General features: G+C 43.7%; 1 protein-coding gene across 1 annotated transcript in view; it reads left to right on the forward strand.

The window, feature by feature from the left end:
• Window positions 1–4,733: 4,733 nt before the first annotated feature.
• The window catches only part of PIP5K1C (phosphatidylinositol-4-phosphate 5-kinase type 1 gamma), a 33,782-nt gene continuing 17,015 nt past the window's right edge, over window positions 4,734–21,500 (forward strand). Inside the window, exons 1-6 of the mRNA XM_085308557.1 lie at window positions 4,734–4,790; window positions 6,408–6,447; window positions 16,527–16,558; window positions 18,893–18,979; window positions 19,330–19,460; window positions 20,087–20,204. Coding sequence (XP_085164683.1) covers window positions 4,734–4,790; window positions 6,408–6,447; window positions 16,527–16,558; window positions 18,893–18,979; window positions 19,330–19,460; window positions 20,087–20,204 — 465 coding nt within the window. The remainder of the gene's footprint in view (window positions 4,791–6,407; window positions 6,448–16,526; window positions 16,559–18,892; window positions 18,980–19,329; window positions 19,461–20,086; window positions 20,205–21,500) is intronic.

Consider the following 21,500-nt stretch of genomic DNA (forward strand, 5'->3'; position numbering starts at 1 on the left):
TCAATAGGATCTTGGTGGTTACAACGGTTGAGAGGAGACTTGTGCTCTTGGATCCTTCGGGGTTTTGCTGCCGGTTCCGTACAGCTCTGCTGGAAGTGGGTCAGCTTCTGGCCACGTGGAAGCTGACAGCAGTGCTTTGCTAAATTTTGTCTCCAGCGTCCATTGGAGCGGGATCTTACTCAAGGTCCTGAAGAGCTGAGGGATCTAAGAAAAACCTTCAGGCCTGGCATAAGGCCTAGAAACACAGGTTTCTACTTTGCAAAGTAAAATGAAGGTGATTAACTGGAGTCTCTTATTGCTTTCAGTCCGATGGCCTGGTTTCTTTTTGTAAAATGCTTGGCTCTCTTTTAAGCATAGAAGTGGAAAATTGAAGTTCATGCTTTTTTTCGTGATGTTTGTGGGATTTACCGTGCTAGTTAAATGCGTGGTGAGGGTAGGCTTTAATGCAAGGTAGAAACTATTGCATTTTGCTGTTCCCCCTAAAAGGACAGGGGAAGTTTGTTTGTGTCCTAGTGCTCACTTGATCCCTCATACTGTGTTTGTTGTTTTGTGTGGCCTGGACAGTAGCACAAACAAAACATTTTTGAAACCTCTAGTAAGGGCAGGATACAGCGACTGCTGGTGAAGATGCTGCAGTAGGTTTCCTTCTGTGCTTTGTAGTTGCAGAACTGTTTACTTGGGCTCCCAGGTGTCTTGTACAGTTAATACATGGGAGGAAGCTAGGAACTAGAGAGGGAAAAGGTGGAAATTTCCTAGTGAGTTTTGTTGTTCACACTGGGRTGATGTGAAAAAGCCCGATTTCTAGATCAGCACTTCCTTTCTGATACAGCACCTAAAATCACTAGCTACTCTTGGAAACTCCAACCAGATCGATGCAGCAGCAGTAGAGTACAAGCATGGCACTGCCGCTGGGTTTCATGAGAAGCTGCTCTCTGCCTTTGGATCTTGCTCATCTGTAGTCTCAATGCATGAGACAGACCAAGTTTGAGGAGTTTTCGTAGCAGAGTTGTCCATTACTGCAWGCCTCAAAGGGAGGCAGCTGGTGAAAATCATTGTCTGGCTGAACRCTCCTTCCCCGTGAACACGCGTCCCTTAGCTCTTTACACAGTCAGTCGCTCATCTGAGATGCTGATGTGTTTTTTTTTTTCTCTCCAATTCCTTGATTTCGCAGTTTTTGTCTGTTCTGTCACTTCTGCGGCAGGCGTATCCCCGCACAGTAACGACCCAGGAAGATTTTCAAAGAGGAAGAGGTAATGTGGTCAGAAATCCCACGCGTTGCAATACCTGCAACCGCTTGCATTCGCTTTAAATGTCACTTTTAAATTGGTGTCTCTTTAARATGACAGTTGTCCTCTCTGTATGTATTTGACGAAGCTCTCGCCATCTGTCAAGATGTGTGTTTGATGGGGGCAGTGTACAAAACCGAACAGAATTTGCTGGCAGGAATGCAGACTGTTGAAATGTAAAATAGTCCCTAACTTCAAAGCTGGAACAAAGACAGGAGAAAATTATACCTTCTTGAAACTGTACATGTCAAAGTTAAATGATGTGCTCTTCAGTAACAGGGCAAACACTTGCCTAATTAGAATATAGAATAAGGGTAAGTTTTTTCACCTCAACCCAACAGTTGATGATTATTTGGAGGGTTTAAATAGCATGTGTTATTGGATAATTTTGGTTTTAATAAGGACTGACTGTTCAGTGATCAAAACTGAAATCTGGAAGATTTACAGTTGTCTTTGCTTCGTTTATTTTTTTTTTCCTGTAATGCTAACTCACATGGTGTAAGATAATTAAGTTCTTATAAGGGACACAAATCGTGCTGCACTTTATAGCTTTTTTTTTTTCTTTTTAATGCTAATGATGTGTTAAGCCTCTGCTTGGGAGAAGTGGAAAAGTTAATTCTTCTGTTGTTAAGGTTCTTTTCTGATATGCTTACTGTTTTTTATTCCAGGATACTTCCCCTCAGACAGGCATCTCTTCAGGCTGAAATTAATTTTGATGGAAGAAAACTGATGACACAGTCTTTCTCCACCTTAGTCTCTGAGGGTTGGATGTTTGTTTTCATTTCAGTATTAAGTAGGAGTCACTGGTGGATTAACTATCTAGGACRCTCTTTCTCAAAAGAGGCTTCTAGACTGGTAATGCCAGAAAATGCTTATTAGAGAACATGAGAAACTGAGGGAGCGAACATCCTGAATTTTCTAATTGCTTTTTGCGGCTTCTTCGCTTACCAGCCGCGTGCATTTCTAACGTAAAATTGCAGCCTTGTCTTCACTGCAGCTCCCTTCCAAAAAGCCTCTGATGTCCTGATAAACGTAGGTCTGTATCTTTAAAAGGGAACAAAAACACTGTGTGCATGATTGGAGAAGACTGTTATATTTCAGTTAAAGAAAGAAACCGCGGTATCTGTTTCACTTTGATACAGCGGGAAACCTAGTTTATTGTACGGCAGATATTGAGACGGCCAATATAGGCTGACATTAATTTTATGAACCTCCAGGGAGGAAAATGCTGGTTTAGTGGGCTGGTTATCAGGAGTCCATCAGTTGCTAGGAACTTACTAATTCAGGAGGAACTTTATTTAATACATGCACCCCTGTGTTTGTGGCTTTGCATGAGCTTCCACATGGTGTTAAGACTTTAGGTTTGTAATCTGTCTCAGAGAGATACTATGAAAAGACAAATTGCTTCTCAAATCGACAGATTTAAAACCAGAAAGATCAATTTTATTTTGAGTCTCTTCAAAACTATTCTTTGCTCTTAGTGTTCCCTGTATTACAGTAATGTAGTATAGTGAAAACTAAGTGTGCAAGAAGCCTGGAAACAACCAGAATGAAGAGCAAAATTTAACCTAGAGAAGTCAGGTGAATTTTAGATACAAGTTTTCCAGTGAGGTGATGTGAAAAAACATTCAATCTGTTATAGTGCAGAGATTTCTAAGGCCTGTGGGAGGGAGGTATAAGAAGTACTTCAACGATGGCTGCTTATCTAAAGGAAAAATGAATATATTACAGGCCAAAGTGGCTAGTGCTGTCTGTTATTAAATTTATTTAATGTTTTCCATTATAAGTTCTGCTTTTGGTTGCTTTGACTTGCCAAGATAAGTCTGTGTCCTCTGCCTTTTGTCTGGCCTTCAAATTCTGGCAAAACTGATTCATCCATTTCAGTGAAGAGGAAGCTGAGAAGTATTGCCACTGTCTAAAGCAGTAGAGCTTCRTCTCCTCCATCCTTAGATGACATTGCAATATCTGAGGGAACTACTTCAGCAAAGCCGCCTTTTTGCATTCCCAAGGAAAGTCATTAACACTTGACTGCTCCAAACCTTTGAGCAGTTTTCCTCCATTTTCCTGTGCTTCATAAAAATAATTTGTTCCAGTTGCTAAAATCTCCCAGGTCTCACCAGTGAGGAGTGAGCCCAAGGAGCCTCACTGCTTGGTAGATGCAGATCATAGACTTGAGCCATCTGGCCTGGAAGAAGGTTACTGGTTTGAGAACCAGGAAATGTAGAGTTTTAGCCATGTGATTCCCTCTGACAGCTCCTGCATTTTGTATCCCCTATCAAGAACTGTTGCATTGCTGTTTCAGACAGTTGGCCAGCATTACCRTGCACATTTTCTTCCTCCCACCTCACCACACACACCACCGTCACGAAATTGAGACTGCAGAAAGTTCTACCAGCAGAGCTGGAAGGGGAAACCTGGATGACAGGCTGAGGTGTTGTCCTGAATATACTTTTCAGAATGAATGTGTGGTGTTTATGTGCTTGGCTGTGATTTGTCTGACTAGATGTTTCTCTACAAACTTGGGAGCAGACCGTGGTGTCTCACTCTTCTTCATAAATCGGTGGCAGTGTGTTCTCAGACTAACTGATCTAGTCGTGTAATGTTATGGTTCAGGTTATCTGCTTCATTTCTGCTTTTATTAAAGTCTTARAAAATAGTATTAAAGGCACTGCAAGATATTTTTTTTTTGAAGTTTAGCACTGTGTAGTTCAGAAGTGCTAGACTTAAGTTCACTCTTGTTGTCTTGAATTACTTGATTCTGTGATCGCCCTTTGTAGGGGATCCCTGGTAGTTTCTTGTATTGGGCAAATGTCAGATAAGGCACCAAGAAGGGTATTTGTCAGGAGTTAACGTATTTGTGTTTCAGGGCTTTGTTCTAGGACTTGAGAGAGCAAAAGTTGTTCCTATGTGCATGATTATCTCAATGTGCATGCATGAGCCACGTAGCCAGACAGCCCTGGCTTTTCCTGAGATGATTACTTGTCTGTGCAGCCTAAAGTTCTTTTATTGCAGCTGTCTGCGTTTAATGAGTGCCTTTGCTCCTCTTATAATATAATCTTTCAGGTGTATTTAAAAATATATATTTTTATATACACCTGAAATATATATATACATATATATATATATAATAATATATATAGACCAGAGCTGGCAATGACACTGCCTGGGAAGGAGGTGCTCAGCTCTAGGGTAGAGTGCACAGTGCTAGACGGGACATCGTGGTCTYGTTGTGGGGAGTGGTGGAGAGCTTAATACTCAGGAGCTGGGAGAGGAGAGGCCTATGTTTGGGTAATACCTGTGTGGTTGTGGTAGTCTCTAAGAAAAGGAGGTCTATTCCTTCTCCATGTTTTCTTGCTGCTCCAGGCTGTGGCACATGCTGGGAAGAAGCATCCTCTGTTCTCCCATTGAAGCAGGGCTGCTTTGAAACCCCCAACTCAAGAGCTGGGGATGCTGGAAAGCAAAAGAGCTGACCCAGCTGAGTGTTGTTCTGGCTTCTGCTCCAAGGTAACTTTTGTTTTCTTTCAGCTGGTAACCCTCTGATATCAAACACAGAAACCAGAAACCACAACATCATTTAAGACAGACCTTGACAACTCTCCTATATCCCACACAAGTGGTATAAGTGTAAGGTACAGGTCATGTGTGCAATGTTTGCCCACTGTTCAGCTTGCTCAGCCATGACTATATTCTCTGTTCTTCTAGATCCCAAATAGCGGTGGAGCTTGTGAAGAGGTTTGGGGCAGAATTGCATGTGAACATTTGCAATAGCATTGTTGTGGAYCTGCAGGAAAATGGTGCTAGAAGTCTGAAATGTCCTCAGTGCTTTGGATGCCTTCAGGAGCTTTGAGATAACCAGTACTGTACTTAGGTGCCTCGGTTCTGCCTGGGTGGCACTTCAAGGGCGTAAGTGCTCCTTTGGATTTTGCTCTTTGTTCTTTTGCATCTTTAGTTTGGRCACGTACCCGTACGGAGTTTGGAGGAGAGCTCGTTCTCCAGTGAATACATAAACACAGAGCTGCGTTTCGCTAAATAGAAGTAATAGATGCCTGGCTTGGCATCTAAGTGAAAATCCTCCGGATTGGGGAAGCTGCTTTACTGACCTGGCTTTTAGGTGAGSTGCAGATCTGTGCTGTAAAGAGCCTGTTCTTCAGCTTGTGGTTGCCTGTACTGAAGGAGACTGTCTGTGGTCTTCAGTGTAGCACAGCTGATACATCCTTGTAGTCCAGCATCGGCACCAGGTTGTCTGTTCCTGTCATCAAATGCTTGTCTCACCTGTTTGTATTTCCTACTCACAGCTCTAGCARTGTCTTTAAAAATTTCATTGATTTTTAGGTGACTTATTTCCAGCTAATAGCTGAGTCACTAGCTGCCATGCTACAGCCAAGATTTCAAGGGGAGAGGAGGCTTTTTGCTGAAATTTTCATGTTTGAATTATGATTTTTGGCAACCCAATTAATCTTTTGAGTTTATTCTGCTGTGGCTTGCTTTGCTCCAGCTGTTCAGRTGCATTATTACAACAGAGTGAGAGYATAAGTTAAAATCTCTGTAGTCYCAAAGAACAGAAGTGGCCTTAACAAGGCTTAGCAAGCAAGGGAACRTAGTGATGAGCAGTATATAAACTTATTTTTAACCTATAGCTTCCCAGGCCTTGTAGCAAGTATCTCTGGCCCTGGAGGTTATTACCTGCATTGTRAAACTGAGTATGTGGCCTGCCTAAAACAGATACTGTAGGTGAGATTTGTCGTTCACAAGACCCTAATGAAGGGAAGGAGGATTGAAAGGTTGCTGCCTCTCCCAGGTCCAAGCCTCTTGAATTTGGGGAAGAGTAGGTGGTGTTGACAAGTCTAGGAACAGGTAAGATGAACTTGGAGGAAAGGATTCCTRGTAGTTAGGATGGACTGAACAGTTTGCTTATAAAGAGCTGGTTAACCCCCAGTATGGCTTCCTGTAGGGTTTGGATGAGTTGTGCTAAATCTGTGTTGTTTCTACCAGCGCCTGTGAAGGAAAGGGGAGAAGGCATCGGAGGTGACGGGGTGCCACACTGAGAGCAGAGGACACGGTGATGGGAAACAGCAAAACTCCATCCAGACCTGGCCTTCTACCACATGCAAGTCAGGGTAGTTAATTTTGAATGAGACCAAGAAACCTCTGATAGCTTCAGGTGAGGCTTACATGCAGCCTTGAGAGTTAGAATTTCTGGTTGTTACAGCAGCAAAAGCTTAGGCTCATTTAGAAGTAGATACCTAGAATGAAGGCGCTTCTGCAGTCCCCTTCTCCTAGCATGTTTTTTTAATTGTGTGTTTTTAATAGAACATTGTCCACTTGAAGATCACCTACCTGAATTGTGTAGAGGGCATGCTATCTGGGGGGGGGCCTGTATCACAAACCAGTGCTCTAAAAATGTTTGGTTTAGAAATAGAACTTCACAATTTTGCCTTGGAAATCTGTTTGTGAAAAATAGAAGTTACAGATGTCCCTCATTTCCTTCCCAGCCGGACCTTGTCCTCAGCCTTGCAATGCCAAATACTTCTGTAGGTGCGTACATTCCAACATTGTCAGCAACACCCGCGGCAACTGGGAAGCCTTTCATGAAGGAAAGTTTACTCAACCTGATGCAAGCAAATTGGCAAAAGGACTTTATATCCAGTGACGCATGCTGTGCACGACCCCATTCCCAAATCCCCTCTTAGYCTTCAGTGTTTGAACACCCAAGGAAAATCTCTCTGTCAAGCGACATTAGCAACTGCAGAGTTAAATCTTAGAGGATTTAGCAGAGCAGCTTTGGCTACAGAGTAAATCAAAAAATACCTCGTTCCTTAAAGATCCAGGTGCATCTTCAGGATGACTTGTGAAGGGTGGTCATTAGACAACTGTTTTCACTTTGGCCAAGGGCCTTTCTACCTTTGCAGTTTRCTCTTAGTTGGGATGCTGCATTCCTACATTAGAGTTGTGCTCTCTAGGGTAACTTCCCTATATTCTGGTATTGTAGTTGGCAGTTATTGCGAGACTTCAGGTAGATCCCTTTATCTGCTGCAAATCTGATCTTTTGAAATGCATRCTTTTTTTGTTTCAGGAGGTCCACCAAATGGAAAATTTGGAGAGGGAGGAAATATTGTTCATGAGTTGGTGCAATGTAATTTAGCCTGAGAATAACACTTATTTGTAAATGAGCAATGGAGCAAGCTGTCTGGCCAGTAACCTCTATAAGAAGACACTTTTAAATGATGGAAGTAGTAAATAATCTGATCTATTGCTCCTRGATCAGCAGTTCAGACTCTTTCTCTGTAGAACCCTATGTAAAGAAGGGCTGAGAGAGAAAAYAGGGAGAGAGTTTGTCATGGTCTCTCATAATTTATAATCCTTAATTCTGTGTTAGCTATCATGCTCCTACAAGCAACTTGAAGGATTTCTTTGACTTACTGGTGCTCCCCCAGACAGTTTGAGATCCTTCAAATGGTTACGCAGAGAAGCGGTAGTGTAAAGATAACCATGCCTATGTTGTGCAAACATATCCTCCTGCCCACCTAGTTAAGGGGCTTTTGCCTTTTCAGTAACAGTATCCTGTACTAGCGATCAGTTAAAACTCTCAGGGCTGGCTACAGTGAAGTTATTCTTTTATCAAGCGCTGAGTCTTCATCCCATGCTCTCTTGGCASCAGTGCCAAGTGTATGGTAGCAGCCTTGTGGTTATTTGGCCAGGAGTTACCAAACTTTGACATTAAGCCTCATGCAGCTAACCACTGAAACATGCTACACTGCAAATCCTGTGTATTTAGGGGAGAATGACTGCTCTGGCAATCTGAGGCAATCTGTAGCCTCAGATTAGTTATGGTAGATGAATCAKCTCCAAGTTTTTCCTCTTTATTAGTGGTACTTGAAGAAAAGCATAAGAGAGGATGCAGTTGAGCATCCTTTCCCTGTACGGAAATAGGATACTACACGCGTTAAAATTGCTAAATCCTGCTTCTAGGCAGGAGTCTGCAGGCAGGGAGAATGGTAATACTTAGAAAATTAAAGAAGGAAATGAATTCTGAACTTAGCTTTCACAATGCTACCTTGTATTTCTCTGACCTCTGTTTGAGAAATAGTTTTCCGGGGCCCTGCGGCAGTGGAAAACTCCATCTGAAAAACCAAAACAAGTCCAAAGGGCTGTGTGAGGTCCTGCTCTGTGTTCAATTCCCTCATCTTTGCAACCTAACTAGAGTCTGCCTCCTCTCATCTTCTCCCTTTGCTGCCAAGGCAGAGCTCTCCCACCAGCCAGGAGGTGCTCTAGTGAGCAGTGTTGTTGGGTTGGGATCTGCTGGTAGGGGATGAGGAACATATCCTGCCCCTGAGCAAAGAAAGGGGAGCAACTGGACGTTGCTACAGCTATTCTGAATGATCTTGAGGAACGCGGCTCCAAGTCCTTCAACCTTTTATGGCCTTGCTCTAAATTAGCGTTGTGGTTTTAATGTGGTGCCACAGTGCCTGGATATCATCACAGACAAGAAGAGCTGGCTCTGTCCTGAGAAGGTTACGCTTCCTGCTGTGATGTTTGCTGTCTCTAATTAATCCTAATCAAGCCTTGCTGTGAACTCTGGTAGACAGATTTGGACTTGGAGGTAGTAATAAAGAGAGAAGCCAGAGGCTAGGAAGAGGCTCACCCTGCTAACACCACTGCTGGGGCGTCTGACCTTGGGAACGTCTCACCTTCCTGCCTCCGTTTTCCCGTGTGCGCAAGGGGGAGAAGGCTTGGCGGTTCTGGACGTGCCAGGGAGCATGTTTTACTCTCCTCTGCAATCCTCTTGTGACCGGCGGCATGGAAGGGAAAAGGAACATTGTGTTCAGATAAGACGGCACCTTTCCCCATCTAGCAGATGTTAGTCTGAACATCCCACTGGATTGCATAATTACAGAGTTGAATGTGGAGCCGAACGGCTGCAGTGTTTTCCTCTGTTGGATGTCAGCTATTGTGTGCGTCTCTTGATTAGATTTTTGTTGTGCTTTTTTGTCAGATGTGTCACACGGTTCGGGCTAAGTACTCTAAAACTGTCCTTTTTTTTTTTCCGACATGCAGCTGATCTGAAATGAGAAAACAAATCAGTTCTTTTTAAATTTCATTTTGTTGGTCTTGTCCTGCTCGCTCCGAGCTGTAATTGGGCTTCCCTGCTGTAAGCGCTTTTCTGGTTAGTTGTCAAGGAAACGTTTTAACGTGGTATGTCCTAGCTCAGCAATCTGCCTCCCACGAGAAGGGCTGCACCAAGGAAGCCAAACAGCACACCTGTGGTCCGAGGGAGGAAGGCTCGGAGAGGAACGTGTTAACTCCCATCCTGCAGCTTCGATTTGTGCCCTGCCTCCTGATCTSGGATAAACAGATTATTTCTGAGGCAGAAAGAGTTGCTGCATAAAAACTTAAATAGCCTAGTCAACACGTTTTTTGCAGAATTACCCAGCTTGCAGCAGTTCCTTGCAATGGTGATAGTCCTTAAGCTGGACACTTTGTTCRCACAGTTGGGCTGTGCGACACAGTGTGTAAATTGATCACTGAGAAAGTGCTCGAGTGTGAGAGTCCTTGGATTCGGATTCAAAACCTTCAAGCAGAAGCCTCTTGAGGTTGGAAGAAGCATGTCTGGATGGGGTCTCTGTGCTAGCTCACGGCAAGCTTGGGAGGACTCCTGCATCCATCCYGTCTCGGGTTAATACATAGAAACTGCGCAGGGTGGAAGGGGGGGAGAGCACCGTGTCCCTGCTGTCGAGTATATACCACAGCAGTGCCCCAAGGCCTGTCCTACCTAGCCGGTACATTAAGCGCTCTCCCTTACTTTGTACAAGCCGTGCCGTTCCTTTCCTTAACGAGTTTATGCTCAAATAAACAAGACAAAAGGCAGGGGAAAGGAATGCGGTGCGCACAGGTGGTGCGGCAGAGGCTGCTCTGTGAGCGCCGTCGTTGTAGCACAAAGCGGAGACGGTTCCTGCGGGCTCAGAGTGGCAGAGCGATGTGGTGGGCTCGGGTGGGAGGCAAGTAGGAGCTGAGGAGCAGAGCAGGGCGCACCAGGCTCTGGTTATCAAGGTGGGCTTAGATGAGATGGGGATCTTCTTATCTCTGGCTGCTCCCAAGTCCCATCTGAATGCAGCCAAATGMCAGCATTTCAATCTTCCTGCAATAACCGCTGCCTTTCAGATGGTGTCTAAACTGTCCTAAAGCGCATGGAATTACCTGCATTGCAAGCGAACCGGAGCCGAGTCTTTCCTGCTCCTTGCCATGCTTGCCTGAACACGGGGCTATACTGGTGTAACAAGTGGCTCAAGAGATAGCTTAGGCTGTTTTTTGTTAAACCAGCACAAGTTTTGTGTAGATGACCCCCAAATCATTCATTCAATTTGCAAATGCTCCAGGSGAAAATGTATTCATTTTGCTATCAAAAGCTTGTGTGGAGTTTCAAAAGCTCTCGCTTCTATAGACTCTAGATAACAAGCASAATTCCTCTCAGATTGCTTTATTTCTTTATTATTTCTGCAAGCTCTCAAATGGCAGAAGCAGCTGGCAGTGCCCAGGGTGAAGAACGGTCAGCTACAGCTCTTTCTGCAGAGAGATGCTGCATCTAAAGACAAACAAACAAACAAAAAAAMCAACCTCTTTGTGTTTAGGGCTGTGGCTTGGTTGGTGTTTCTCATCCTAATCAAGTTGTGTTGTTTTATGGGAAGGAATTCTGTTTAACAATCAAAAGTAGGTCGTTCCAGATGCCTGGGAAAGGCAGGTGGCAAATAGCTACCTTCTCGATGAGGTTGCTCCAGAGCCCAGATTCTGCTCCCTGTTGTTTGTCCTTCTCTCTAACTATTGCACTGGCCTGCCTGATCCAGCGTGCTGCTTGTTGGGAAGCGAAGCCACACGTTTCGAGTGCGAGAAGGGATTCGGAGGCTGCTGTTTCCCTGGCCAGCTTCCCTTTTGGTATGCCCCAATGGCCACATTGGCTCCKCCAGAAGTCCCGTCTGGCTGGGTGTGCGAGTTCAGATGCGGCTGCTCAGCTGAGATGGGTTTTCTGGCATCTTCTCTGATTTTTTTTCCCCCTCCCTCCCCTTTATTTCTTTTTATTGTCAGTCCCTTACAGAAAGTAACAGCTGTCTCTTTTGATGGATGTGTTTCATTCCCAACATTTCTCTCCGTATTTCTCCTGCCACACATCTGCTACATGTGTATAGCCATTGCCTTTTATAACTCGTGCCTTAGCATTCTCCTCTTTCTTAATGCTTTTGAACATAATGCACTGACCACACCAGGCAGCGTTTAGAGCTGTCTGATCGAACAATAAATCGCAGCATCCTGGTTGAAGTCTTCACCTCCTTTTTTTTTTTTTTTTTTTTTTTTTCCCTAATTGGGTTAGGGAACATAGGTGGCTACTCAGGTGTCATGATGTCTTGATTAAGCATGTGTATAATTAGGTTCAGACTCCTTTAGTGTGTATGTGTGTGCAACTTGTTAGATTTTTCACAGCTTTTAAGCAGGTTACAGTGGGTTAATATTAAATGTGTGTGTTGCAAAGGTTGCTATCATGCCAGTAGTTTAAAAACAAACACATAAAACCCCCCAGCAACAAACACAAACTGGCCCGTGCTTTGAGAGCTTGACTTTGAAAACTAGCTATGTCTAATTGCAATTGCTACCACCCCAATGGACAATTAGTACAAATTCTAAGAGGTCTTTAGTGCCTTGCATTTTTGGAGGGGTCGTTGGTACAGCTTTCAGCTGAAGAGCTTATGTGATGTTTATGTGCTAATGTATTTTTAGTTGCAGTCACATTATGTCTCTCCTGGTGAGGCTTTTATTAATGATGCAGCAATTCTGCATCTGAGATTGGTTAAAGGAGTCCAGAAAAATCTGCCAGCTGTTCAAATTTGCTTTGACCGCTTCTCCAGAGCATGATAAAGCATGTAGTATGTCATATTTATATTTTTTTTATAATGCACACACTCACACACGTCTTACAAAGAAGACTCCTTTATTAAGTCTTATGTAAGACTTCTACAGGATGTGTGTTAGCTTTCTTAAGAAATTCCTTCTCAGTAGATAGAAGCCTCTTATGGATTCTCCAAGTTTACAAGGAAGGCTTTTTGCTCGTCAGCTTTTTAGCTGTTTCTGAGAGATCTAGGCAGGTGTTTTTTTTTTTTTTTTTTTTTTTTTTTTTTGATTAGATTTTTAGATTTATTGTTTGCACATAAAGAAGCTTGAAACCCATGTTTCAAAGCCATGGACAGCAAGGACAACATCTGGTTTTCAGGATATTTCTTTTTATGCTGAAAGGATCAATGTTTTTTGGAACGTAACTTCTGACATTGTTTGCACGTCACTGATGACAGCATCTAGGGAGGCTGTGGGCTGGAGAAGCCAAGCGAGCTCCTGCTCTGACCCAGCCCTGCACTGTTCTGCAGGGTGCTGAGACAAGTGGCTTTTCACTTAGCACTTTTTTGAACGTGATGCATAGTCCCTCCTTCTGCCTTATGAAAGATTATGATGACATCTTAAACTTGCTTCAGAAAAGAAGTACCAAAAAAGATCACCCATCTATGAAATTGCATGCACATTCCAAACCTATGACTTCAAATTTGCTAATGAGACTGAGGAAGCTGGTGGAGATCAGGGKTTTTTTTAGCAAGTGCGAGCCCTCCCGCCTGTGTGTTTTATGCTTGCTTGTTGGCATCATGAATTTTTATGTAGCCATGTGTGCACAAATAGGGGGTGGGGGTACATATATAAAAAAAAAGTATGAGTGTCAATTTGTTGACGCAGTATATTGCATAAGAGGAAAAATGGGTTATCTAATCTGGTGTAAATTTGTGCTCCTCTGGAGTGGTAGAGCTAAAACCAGAAACTAAACTCAAGAATCCTTGTCTGTGTTGGATGGCAAATGTGCAAAGGGTTTCTGGAAATAAATTCATCCTTGTCCTGCAATACGTAAACATTGTGGTGGGGGATGGAAGGAGCCAGTTGTGGCTGTGAATAGAAAGACATATGAAGAAATAGATGTAAAATCGGAGATGAGAATCGCTGAGCGTTACAACTGAAGCGTTCATTTCTGAGGCTGTGGAGGAGCTTGAATGTTGGGGTAGGGTAGAATAAAAGCAGTGCACGGATGAGAAGAGGAACTGAAGGCAGCAGGTCAAGCGTGCATGAGAGGCACTACAAAACCCAGGAACGAGATGGAGGCGAGGGCAGAGMGCTGAGGTTTCATCCCAGGGTTCTTCTGGAGCAGTTTGCCATGTTTCTGAATATGCTGTACCCAATTGGCTAAGAATCACTTCAATTAGYTCATTAAGTATTGAAACCTCCCATAGCCGAGCTCTGATTCACCCGTAAATCTGCGCATTGTCTCTTGTGGCTGTATAACCCCTGAAGCTGGAGTGAAATCAGTTTTCACGAGGCCATCTGTCAGCTTGTTTGAGATGAGCACAGCCGAATACTGAACACTGAGTAGCCAATGGAGTGTTTTTATTTTTTGCCTAGACAAGTTGATTTCATAAAGCGGGTTTTTGGAGGGGATTTGCTGCCAATGCTCCTGTCCGCACCAAAACATCGTTTCTCCTGGAGATGTGCAGTTCCTCACCTTAGATACCTTTCCTGTGAGCAGGCAGTCAGTGTTGATACTGTGGTTTGGTACATGCACAACAGCAGACACTTCAAAGCTGGGAATGAAATGGCTTGAGGTAATTATCATAAAATTAAAGATAATCTCCTGCTCTGGAATTGTGACAAAGTGCAGAAAAGAGATTAGTGCAACTCGTCAGGAATAGGGGGCAGTAAGATAGCGATGTTGGTCACTGCCTGCAGTCAGCAGGGCAAGTGTAGCCTCTCTGGCCTGGAGTCATCTTGGCCACATTGCGTTCCTAGTGATTCTCAGTGCAAAACCCGAATTTGTTCCTTTGGGTTCCTGTGTGTTCACGGAGTCGCTGCTCCAGACTGTATTCTGAAAGGGCTCCATTAGCCAAATGCGCACTCAGTTCTGTGCTCCTACAGCCCCAGCCATTGCCAAGTTTTTTGTTGAACGATCATAAAATTATTTTGTCTTATGCCAGAGAACTAATTTTTCAGAGCAAAACTGTGTGTGTGGGTGTTCATCAGATACAATGTTTGAGCTATTGATGGCCACATGGCAGCAATACAGTGTTCTCTGATCTGAATGGTGGTACGGTCCCGACGAGTTTGAATTAATTTCATATCACTAAATAAACAACGTGCCAGCCCGTGTAGATGACATACCCTGTGCTGGCAAATCTGCAATCCAAATCAGTGACAGAGGGAAGCTATTCTGTGCCCTCTACGGAGGGGTTTCCTCTCCTCTTCCCTCCCGTTCTTGTGTTCAAGATGGAATTGTGCAATGCAGCTTGTACAGAGCGAACAGGATCTCGGACCGTTGCCACAGTGCCTGATGCCAAACTTCAGCACTAAAAGCAAAGATGGTGTGATTTAAAACAAAACAACTGAAGGAGGGGCGCAGAAGCCCCAGGTGAGTCTTTCAGTGCAGCTCTGGCTTCCCAAATGCAAAGCTGTTGGGCTGAGTGCGAGCCGTACGGCAGATGGGTCAAAACGTCGTATGGACGAGACTCGTTCAGCAGCTGATGGTTTGGTGGTGGYGGTGGCCCACGCTTTGCCATCATAGGAGGCTGGATCAGCACGTTTCTGTTCTCAGTGCTCTGTAACTGAGGTTGAGCCACTGAGATCATTTCAWCACTTCTTATCAAGAGGAATTTCATCTCCCCCATGACCATCAAGGAGGTTTTTGCTTGCGAGTCTGAAATGAGTTTCCTGATAAATRACTGAATCATGTGTTCTCCAAGAGATGTTGTCATCTGTGGCATATTGCACTCCTGGTGTGCGTGAGTTCTTGTCTGGACTCCTTTGGAAACAAGCCCCAAAGCATCGCTGCTCGCAGTTTAAGAGGATGGGTGGTTGCACCAGTTAAACTGTCGTAATTGCTCCTTTGCCAAATGAGGGAGATGCTAAAGGGGTGGCAAATTGGGCTGATCCCTCTGGGAAGTTCTTTGCTCTCCATCCTGAAGAGCTGGACATCTCCCACTCTGCCTGCAGAGAGACCCCACCACAGCTTGAATGTAGGTATTCTTCAGTTTCCCAGGGGTGATTTGTGCGCCAGCAGGTAGTTGTGTAACCTGCCCTTTACTCTTAGGTGGGGAAAAGTCAAGGGCTTGAAAAAGGCTCTATTTTTCATAGCAAAACTCTGAAGTTGTCCTACTCACTGATCTCCTGTGAAATGAAATCCCTTCTGAAGGATTAGGGGTTGTTTAATGGTCTCCATCTCCTACGCTTCTAGGAGTGTTTCATAACAGATAAGGGAATGTCAGATTATACCTGGAAGTGGGTGGCCTTAAATCTAACGTTTCTGTTAGGATTTTCTGAAAGTTTATTTCTCCCTTTGTGAGTTACCTCTGAACACGCAGCTTGTTGGGTAAGACTGGGGGTGCTGCCTCAGCGGGTGATGTACTGCTAAGAAGAGGTGGGTAGCTCTTTGCTGTCTTAAGGAGCTCTTGATCCTCACCGTTACTCAGGTCAGTGGCTATCCAGAGCTGGCTGAGTTGGAGCTCTTGGTACAGCACCTGTGGCTGCTTGCCGTTTCCATCCAAGCCAATGCATCCCAGTGCCAACAGCAAAGGAGGCCATTCACCGTTGCCTAAAAACAAGGACCTCGTTGCAAACTTGGAGTAGCACTGGGAAATAGAAAGATGGTCTCATACTAGAGRAGGGGTTTGCCCAGTGTTTCTAATTCTGAGTATATATTTAAAATTTTTAGGCAAAATCTTAATTTCTTACCTTTCACTGTAGTAGAATAGTGCTGGGTTCTCTCAAAGGGGTAGATAGAGATAAATAATATGTTCATTTTTTGTGATATATTTGGATATAAGGTTCTGTAAATAGGTTTGAGATTCCATGATCAAACTCTTCCTCAGGCGTGTGTCTGACTTTTCAACATAGCGTGAACATATTACTTAAGGTGCAGCAGGGACTTAGAAGAACTCTCTCCACTGAAACCTCTAATAAAAGTTACTGCTAGAAAAAATTGTGCATCTTCATACTTCCGAAGGTGAAATTGTTTGGGTGAACCCCATAACTTCACACTCCTGCATTAGTGAAACTGAAAACTGAGCAAAAACAGCTGCTTTAAAGGCTTTTCTACTTACTTGAATTAGGCTGTGCTCTGGATATATTTTTTCTCATGTCCCTGTTTTTACTGATGTTCTCCCCTTCTCTCCTCAGGTCTGGCACTGAAGAAGGCAGCCATCGCAGAGGTGAGATGTGTGAAGCTGCTCTCAGAAATCCCATGCTGAGAGATGAGAACAGAGAGCTCTAGGAAATGCTTCAATATGACTTTTTGAACAAAGCTGGATTTTAAAGTACAARTAACACTACTGAAAATTTGATACCAGTTACTTGGGAGAATGGAAATTAGCAGCAGGTCTCCAGAGTCTTTGTCTTGGTATAACCACAGCCAGGAAGGGGGTAGGAATGGATTTAGTGCACCATACAGCCAGTTTTAGCTGAGTACTCCATGATGTCTGTATATGGATGGTTGGATCTGGCCAAGTGCACCATCTCCAGTTATCTTCAGGTAATGGTCTGGAAGGGGTGTGCAGTCTGTAGCAATCAATGGGCATCTCCAGTGCTCTGTGTTAGGTCTCACCTGCTCCTGGGAGTGAGTCAAGTTGGCTATAATTTCTGAAGCTCTAAAACAGGGGGCATCTCTGCGGAGTGCTCTTCTGTCGCACATTATCCAGGTCTCAGGTTGTGGAATCGCTGTTACCTTCTGGAGCAAAACTCTTTGCAGTTGGCAGTAGGGAATTTGGTAGGAGGATCTGTGCCAGAAAGCTGTTGCCTAAAGCCCGCACTCATGGTTTAGGGCACCACGTTCAAATGACTTTTGTTTGATCTAATCCTCTGACTTGATCCTTTATATTACTTACCTGAGATTATGAACATTTCTATACATGAGTAGCAAAATCTTTCCATAAAACGGCCAGGAATGTGACACTTGAACCCCAGGTGCATGTTGAGAAAACTCAAAACTTCTGTAAAAGTTAATTGCTTTCTTCACTGCACAAGTAGCCCAACCTTTTCTTGCCCTGGAAACACAGTTACAGTTAGACTGTAGTGGAATAGACTTTTGTTACTGTTTTTCCTGTGATGGCAATCTATTTAACCAATACCTACGTCTATTAATCACTTTATGAGAGGTTGATGAGCCACATGAAGAGGTAGGGCTGTATAGCTTGAGTTTGCCTGTAATAGTATACAGCCTGTTAGTTAGAAGGTGCAGGGGAAGGATCAACTATACTGCTAGTCATGGCTGCTTGGAGCGAGAGTACTTGAAAGCAAGCTCAGCTGTGCTAAACGAATATTTAAAACGGAGTGAGAAGTAAGATTTTTGAAGGAAAAATCAGACAACCTCTTAGTTCCAGAAGTTCAAGCAGCTTGACCAGAAATAGCTCAAGCTCTTGATTAAAAACTAAAGCACAAAGAACTTCTGTAGCCTGAACAAAATTATATGTTGTCTGCTCTAGACTTCAGTTCTGAGAGATGGCTCTGCACAGCACTTGAGAGAGCTGGTGATATAATATTGTCACTTGGGAAATGACCTTGGATCTCTCTGCACACTGCTTAAAGGAACATCCAAAGCCTGGCTGTTCGTTAGTGTAACAAAACCCCAAGTGTAGTTGGTGACCATCAACATGTTCAGCGAACTGCTGTGCTTAACAATCCACTGGGGTAGCAGAGAGCTGGGGAGCAAATGAAACTGCCCCATGGCAGAGTTCTGCCCTGTGCTCGGGGTTGCAGAAGGAGCTATATCAAACTTTGCCATACATGATTGACTTGATTTGTAAAAGGGTACGTTCACAAATCTGCTTGCTCCTTGATCAGTAGCAAAGGCCTGAAATAACTTAGAAGGGGGAGAAATGGGTTAAGGAGTAGATTTGCTCACTCTCTGAAGTGCTGGCAGTCCTATAGCATTTCTGCAAAATTTTGCAAAACTTCAGGAAGAGCTGTTCTTGCAGTTCACCCTGTGTGGGCTTATTCTTTGAATTGTTATYGAATGAGGTCTTGCTTAAATGGATTATCTCCATGTGAACACAAGAGTGGAGTTGTGTTATCCATGTTATCTATCTCTTATTTCTGCAGTGAAGTGTAAGGTATTGCTGTGAAACCTGAGGGCATGGGGTTTTCAAAAATAGACTTCTCCCTGTTTGATTTAATACATCTCTATTTGTAATCAATGAGAAACCAAAATGAAGCAACCTGGGGATCTGGCAGCTAGGAAGCAAACTGATCTTTCTGGAGTTTAGTATCTTTGCCGAGGGCTCTACCCTTTAGTGCTGTGGGTGTTGGAGAGGTTGGATATTCTCAAACTTGCTATCTTGAAGGATGGATGTGTAATTCAAATAGCCTTGTTTAAAGCTTGCTGGTGCCAAATAGACCTGTTTGCACTCTGCAGCTTTTTAAGCAGTGTTAGAAAGAAGTTACTACGTCCTTTATGACGGTGGTAGCGTGGTCCTGCCTATGCTGCTCTGCTTATTCTTGTCAGTCAGGTCAGCTTTTCTTCTGAGTTTTAACCATACTTTTTATTGCAGGGGCCATCGATTCCAGGACAGCCTGGCCAAGGAAAGAAGATAGGTCATCGAGGAGTTGATGCTTCTGGTGAAACGACCTACAAAAAGGTTTGGTTTTGTGGTGTGGCAACCGGTAGCTATGGAGGTGAAAGGCTGAGAAGAGAAGCTRGATCCAGGGGTTAGATACAGCACAACTGAGCTTTCCTGGTTTAGTTTGTTAATAGCTACCAATCTGATTTAGACTTTATGCAGTACCCTTGTACTGTATAATCTTGCTGTTTGCAAATCTTCTGAAAGCCTGAATTAATCTATTCAGCAGCTAGTTGAACTTGTTTAGCAGTATATAGTGCCTAGGACAACCCGGTAAGAGTCACAGCATGACTGTATTGTAATGTAGGGAATAGTATTGCAGTAATCTGCTGTGAAATGCGCGTTGACTGCTCTTTTATTTCTGTCAGACCACTTCGTCCACTCTGAAGGGGGCCATCCAGCTAGGGATTGGATATACTGTTGGCAATCTGAGCTCCAAGCCCGAGAGAGATGTCTTGATGCAGGACTTCTATGTGGTGGAGAGCATCTTTTTCCCAAGGTAAAGAGGACTGGAAAACAAAATGAGGGGATGAGTTATTTCTTTTCCTCTCACTAATTTTTCAGGAGAGCTTCCATCTGTCTTTGGATCACAGTGATGGATGCTCTGAATGTTTTAAATATGCATCCATTTCATACAAACACAACAGTAGGAAGTGTTAGATTCTGCAGCACGCTAACTTGCAAGGAAGTACAGTGTGAGATGCAGTACTGTATTCTTGGGTTTGTTAGCCTTGTTAGGTGTTTTTCTTCCTACCTGTCTACCTAGAATTTCCTTCTAGAAATTACACTTTGTTTGCGATGGAGGAAACTCATTCTGGAAGCTCTCTGATCATGTGGGTGAACAAAGCTCATAAAAGCTATATTCTGAGGATAAATACATTCAGCTTGGCAAGGGTGCTCTTACTGGCACCCTTGGGAAATAGATTTTGGCAGATAAATTAATACTTGTTCCATGTTGTCCTGCCATGGGAAGGGGAGAAAAAAAAAAAAAAAGATGTTTTGTTCCTGAGATGTCTTTTTTCAAGGCTCAATTTATCTTTAATATATAGCAACCCTGATGTGATCGTACATATCTGGTAAATGTTAATGCAGAGGCCATCCTCATCTAGTGTCTGTTCTGTGCAGTGAAGGAAGTAACCTCACTCCGGCTCACCATTATGCAGACTTCAGATTCAAAACCTATGCACCAGTGGCTTTCCGATACTTCCGAGAACTCTTTGGGATTCGTCCGGATGATTATTTGGTATGGACATATTATTGGATTTCTGTCTTTCCTGCTTTATTTGAGTTGGTCTGGAGTAACAGTAAATCTGCCCCTAAATCAAGGCTGTSAGCAAATCTTGTTGAAAAGGGGACAAAGAGGAGTCAAGGAATCACTCTGATCCCAGCAAGGAGTGAGAACAGGCTGTCACTTTAGAGTCTCTGCCCCTGTTTGGAGGGGTTCCAGTGACAGTCCCAGCAGGGACTATCACCATTGAGCCAGTCTTCATTTCCGAAGAGGTAACTGCTAGCTTAAACTGGAGGGAAAAGAAATGACCTGCTGTAAGGGTGTGCAGTGTAAGTTACGTTACAGGGTTCCCTCTCTGTTGCTTGTGGTGACAGTAACTTACTCTGTTTACAAGCAGAAGGAGCTTTGTTCTGCTGGTGCAACCCTGTAATGTCCCCTGGGGCTCTGAGACAAAGATGGGAATTTTTCCTTGTTTACTCACTCAAGAACTATGTGAATGTAGTTTAGTTAATCATCTTGTGAAGACAGAATAAAATCCAGCCTGTTCTTGTGCTCAGAAGGCTCTTCAGAGCTAGAAAGGCTGTTTTTAACATAGACAGTAGTATAGGCTGATGAGACTTGGGATACACCAGCGTTGATACACTTGTATGCGTGCGCACACTGACTCCAACTGCAGGCAGGGGTAATTGTGGCTGAAAACATAGAAGTACAAATGAGTCTGTGTCACTGCACGGCTTGACAGTAACAGTGTCCCATCTACGCCATCCGAGATAATGTTGGCTGATTTGATGAGTGATTCAAAACTTGGGTGAGGCAAAGAGCCTGCCTCAGTTGCAAAGGTCACAGCTCTGATTTGTTACTGCTTCCCCTGATTCTCTCTTGCCTGCCACAGCAGCAAATGCCTTTAATTATGCATGAGATAATTAACTTGATAAAGTCTTGGATCGTTAATTTGTGCAGTGCTGAAAGCTGTTTTCAGTACGTAGTGATGAGCGTTTAATTTATTGCTCTGATTACGTCCGTTACACATCCAGCTGCTTTCTCTCCATCTTACATCTTTGGCGGCGGCTCCAACATAAAGCTGGCCTGAACCCACTTGACATTTGCAAATACTTTGGGGTTGGTACCTAGCTGCAAAGTGTTTTGCACTCAYGTGCATGCTTGTGCTTTCTTTCTCTCTGCTGCTAGGCATGTTCTCAGTTGAGGATTTGCTGTTTGCATACTGATTTCTAGAAATGTCCTTCCAATTCAATTCTAAATACAATACCCCTTGCTGTTGCTAGATAGCACTGATTCCTCTCTTCTTGTCTG

The sequence above is a fragment of the Rhea americana genome, unplaced genomic scaffold, assembly GCF_003343005.1.
Source record: "Rhea americana isolate MKP2758 unplaced genomic scaffold, rheAme1 scaffold_278, whole genome shotgun sequence".
Lineage (NCBI taxonomy): Eukaryota > Metazoa > Chordata > Aves > Rheiformes > Rheidae > Rhea > Rhea americana.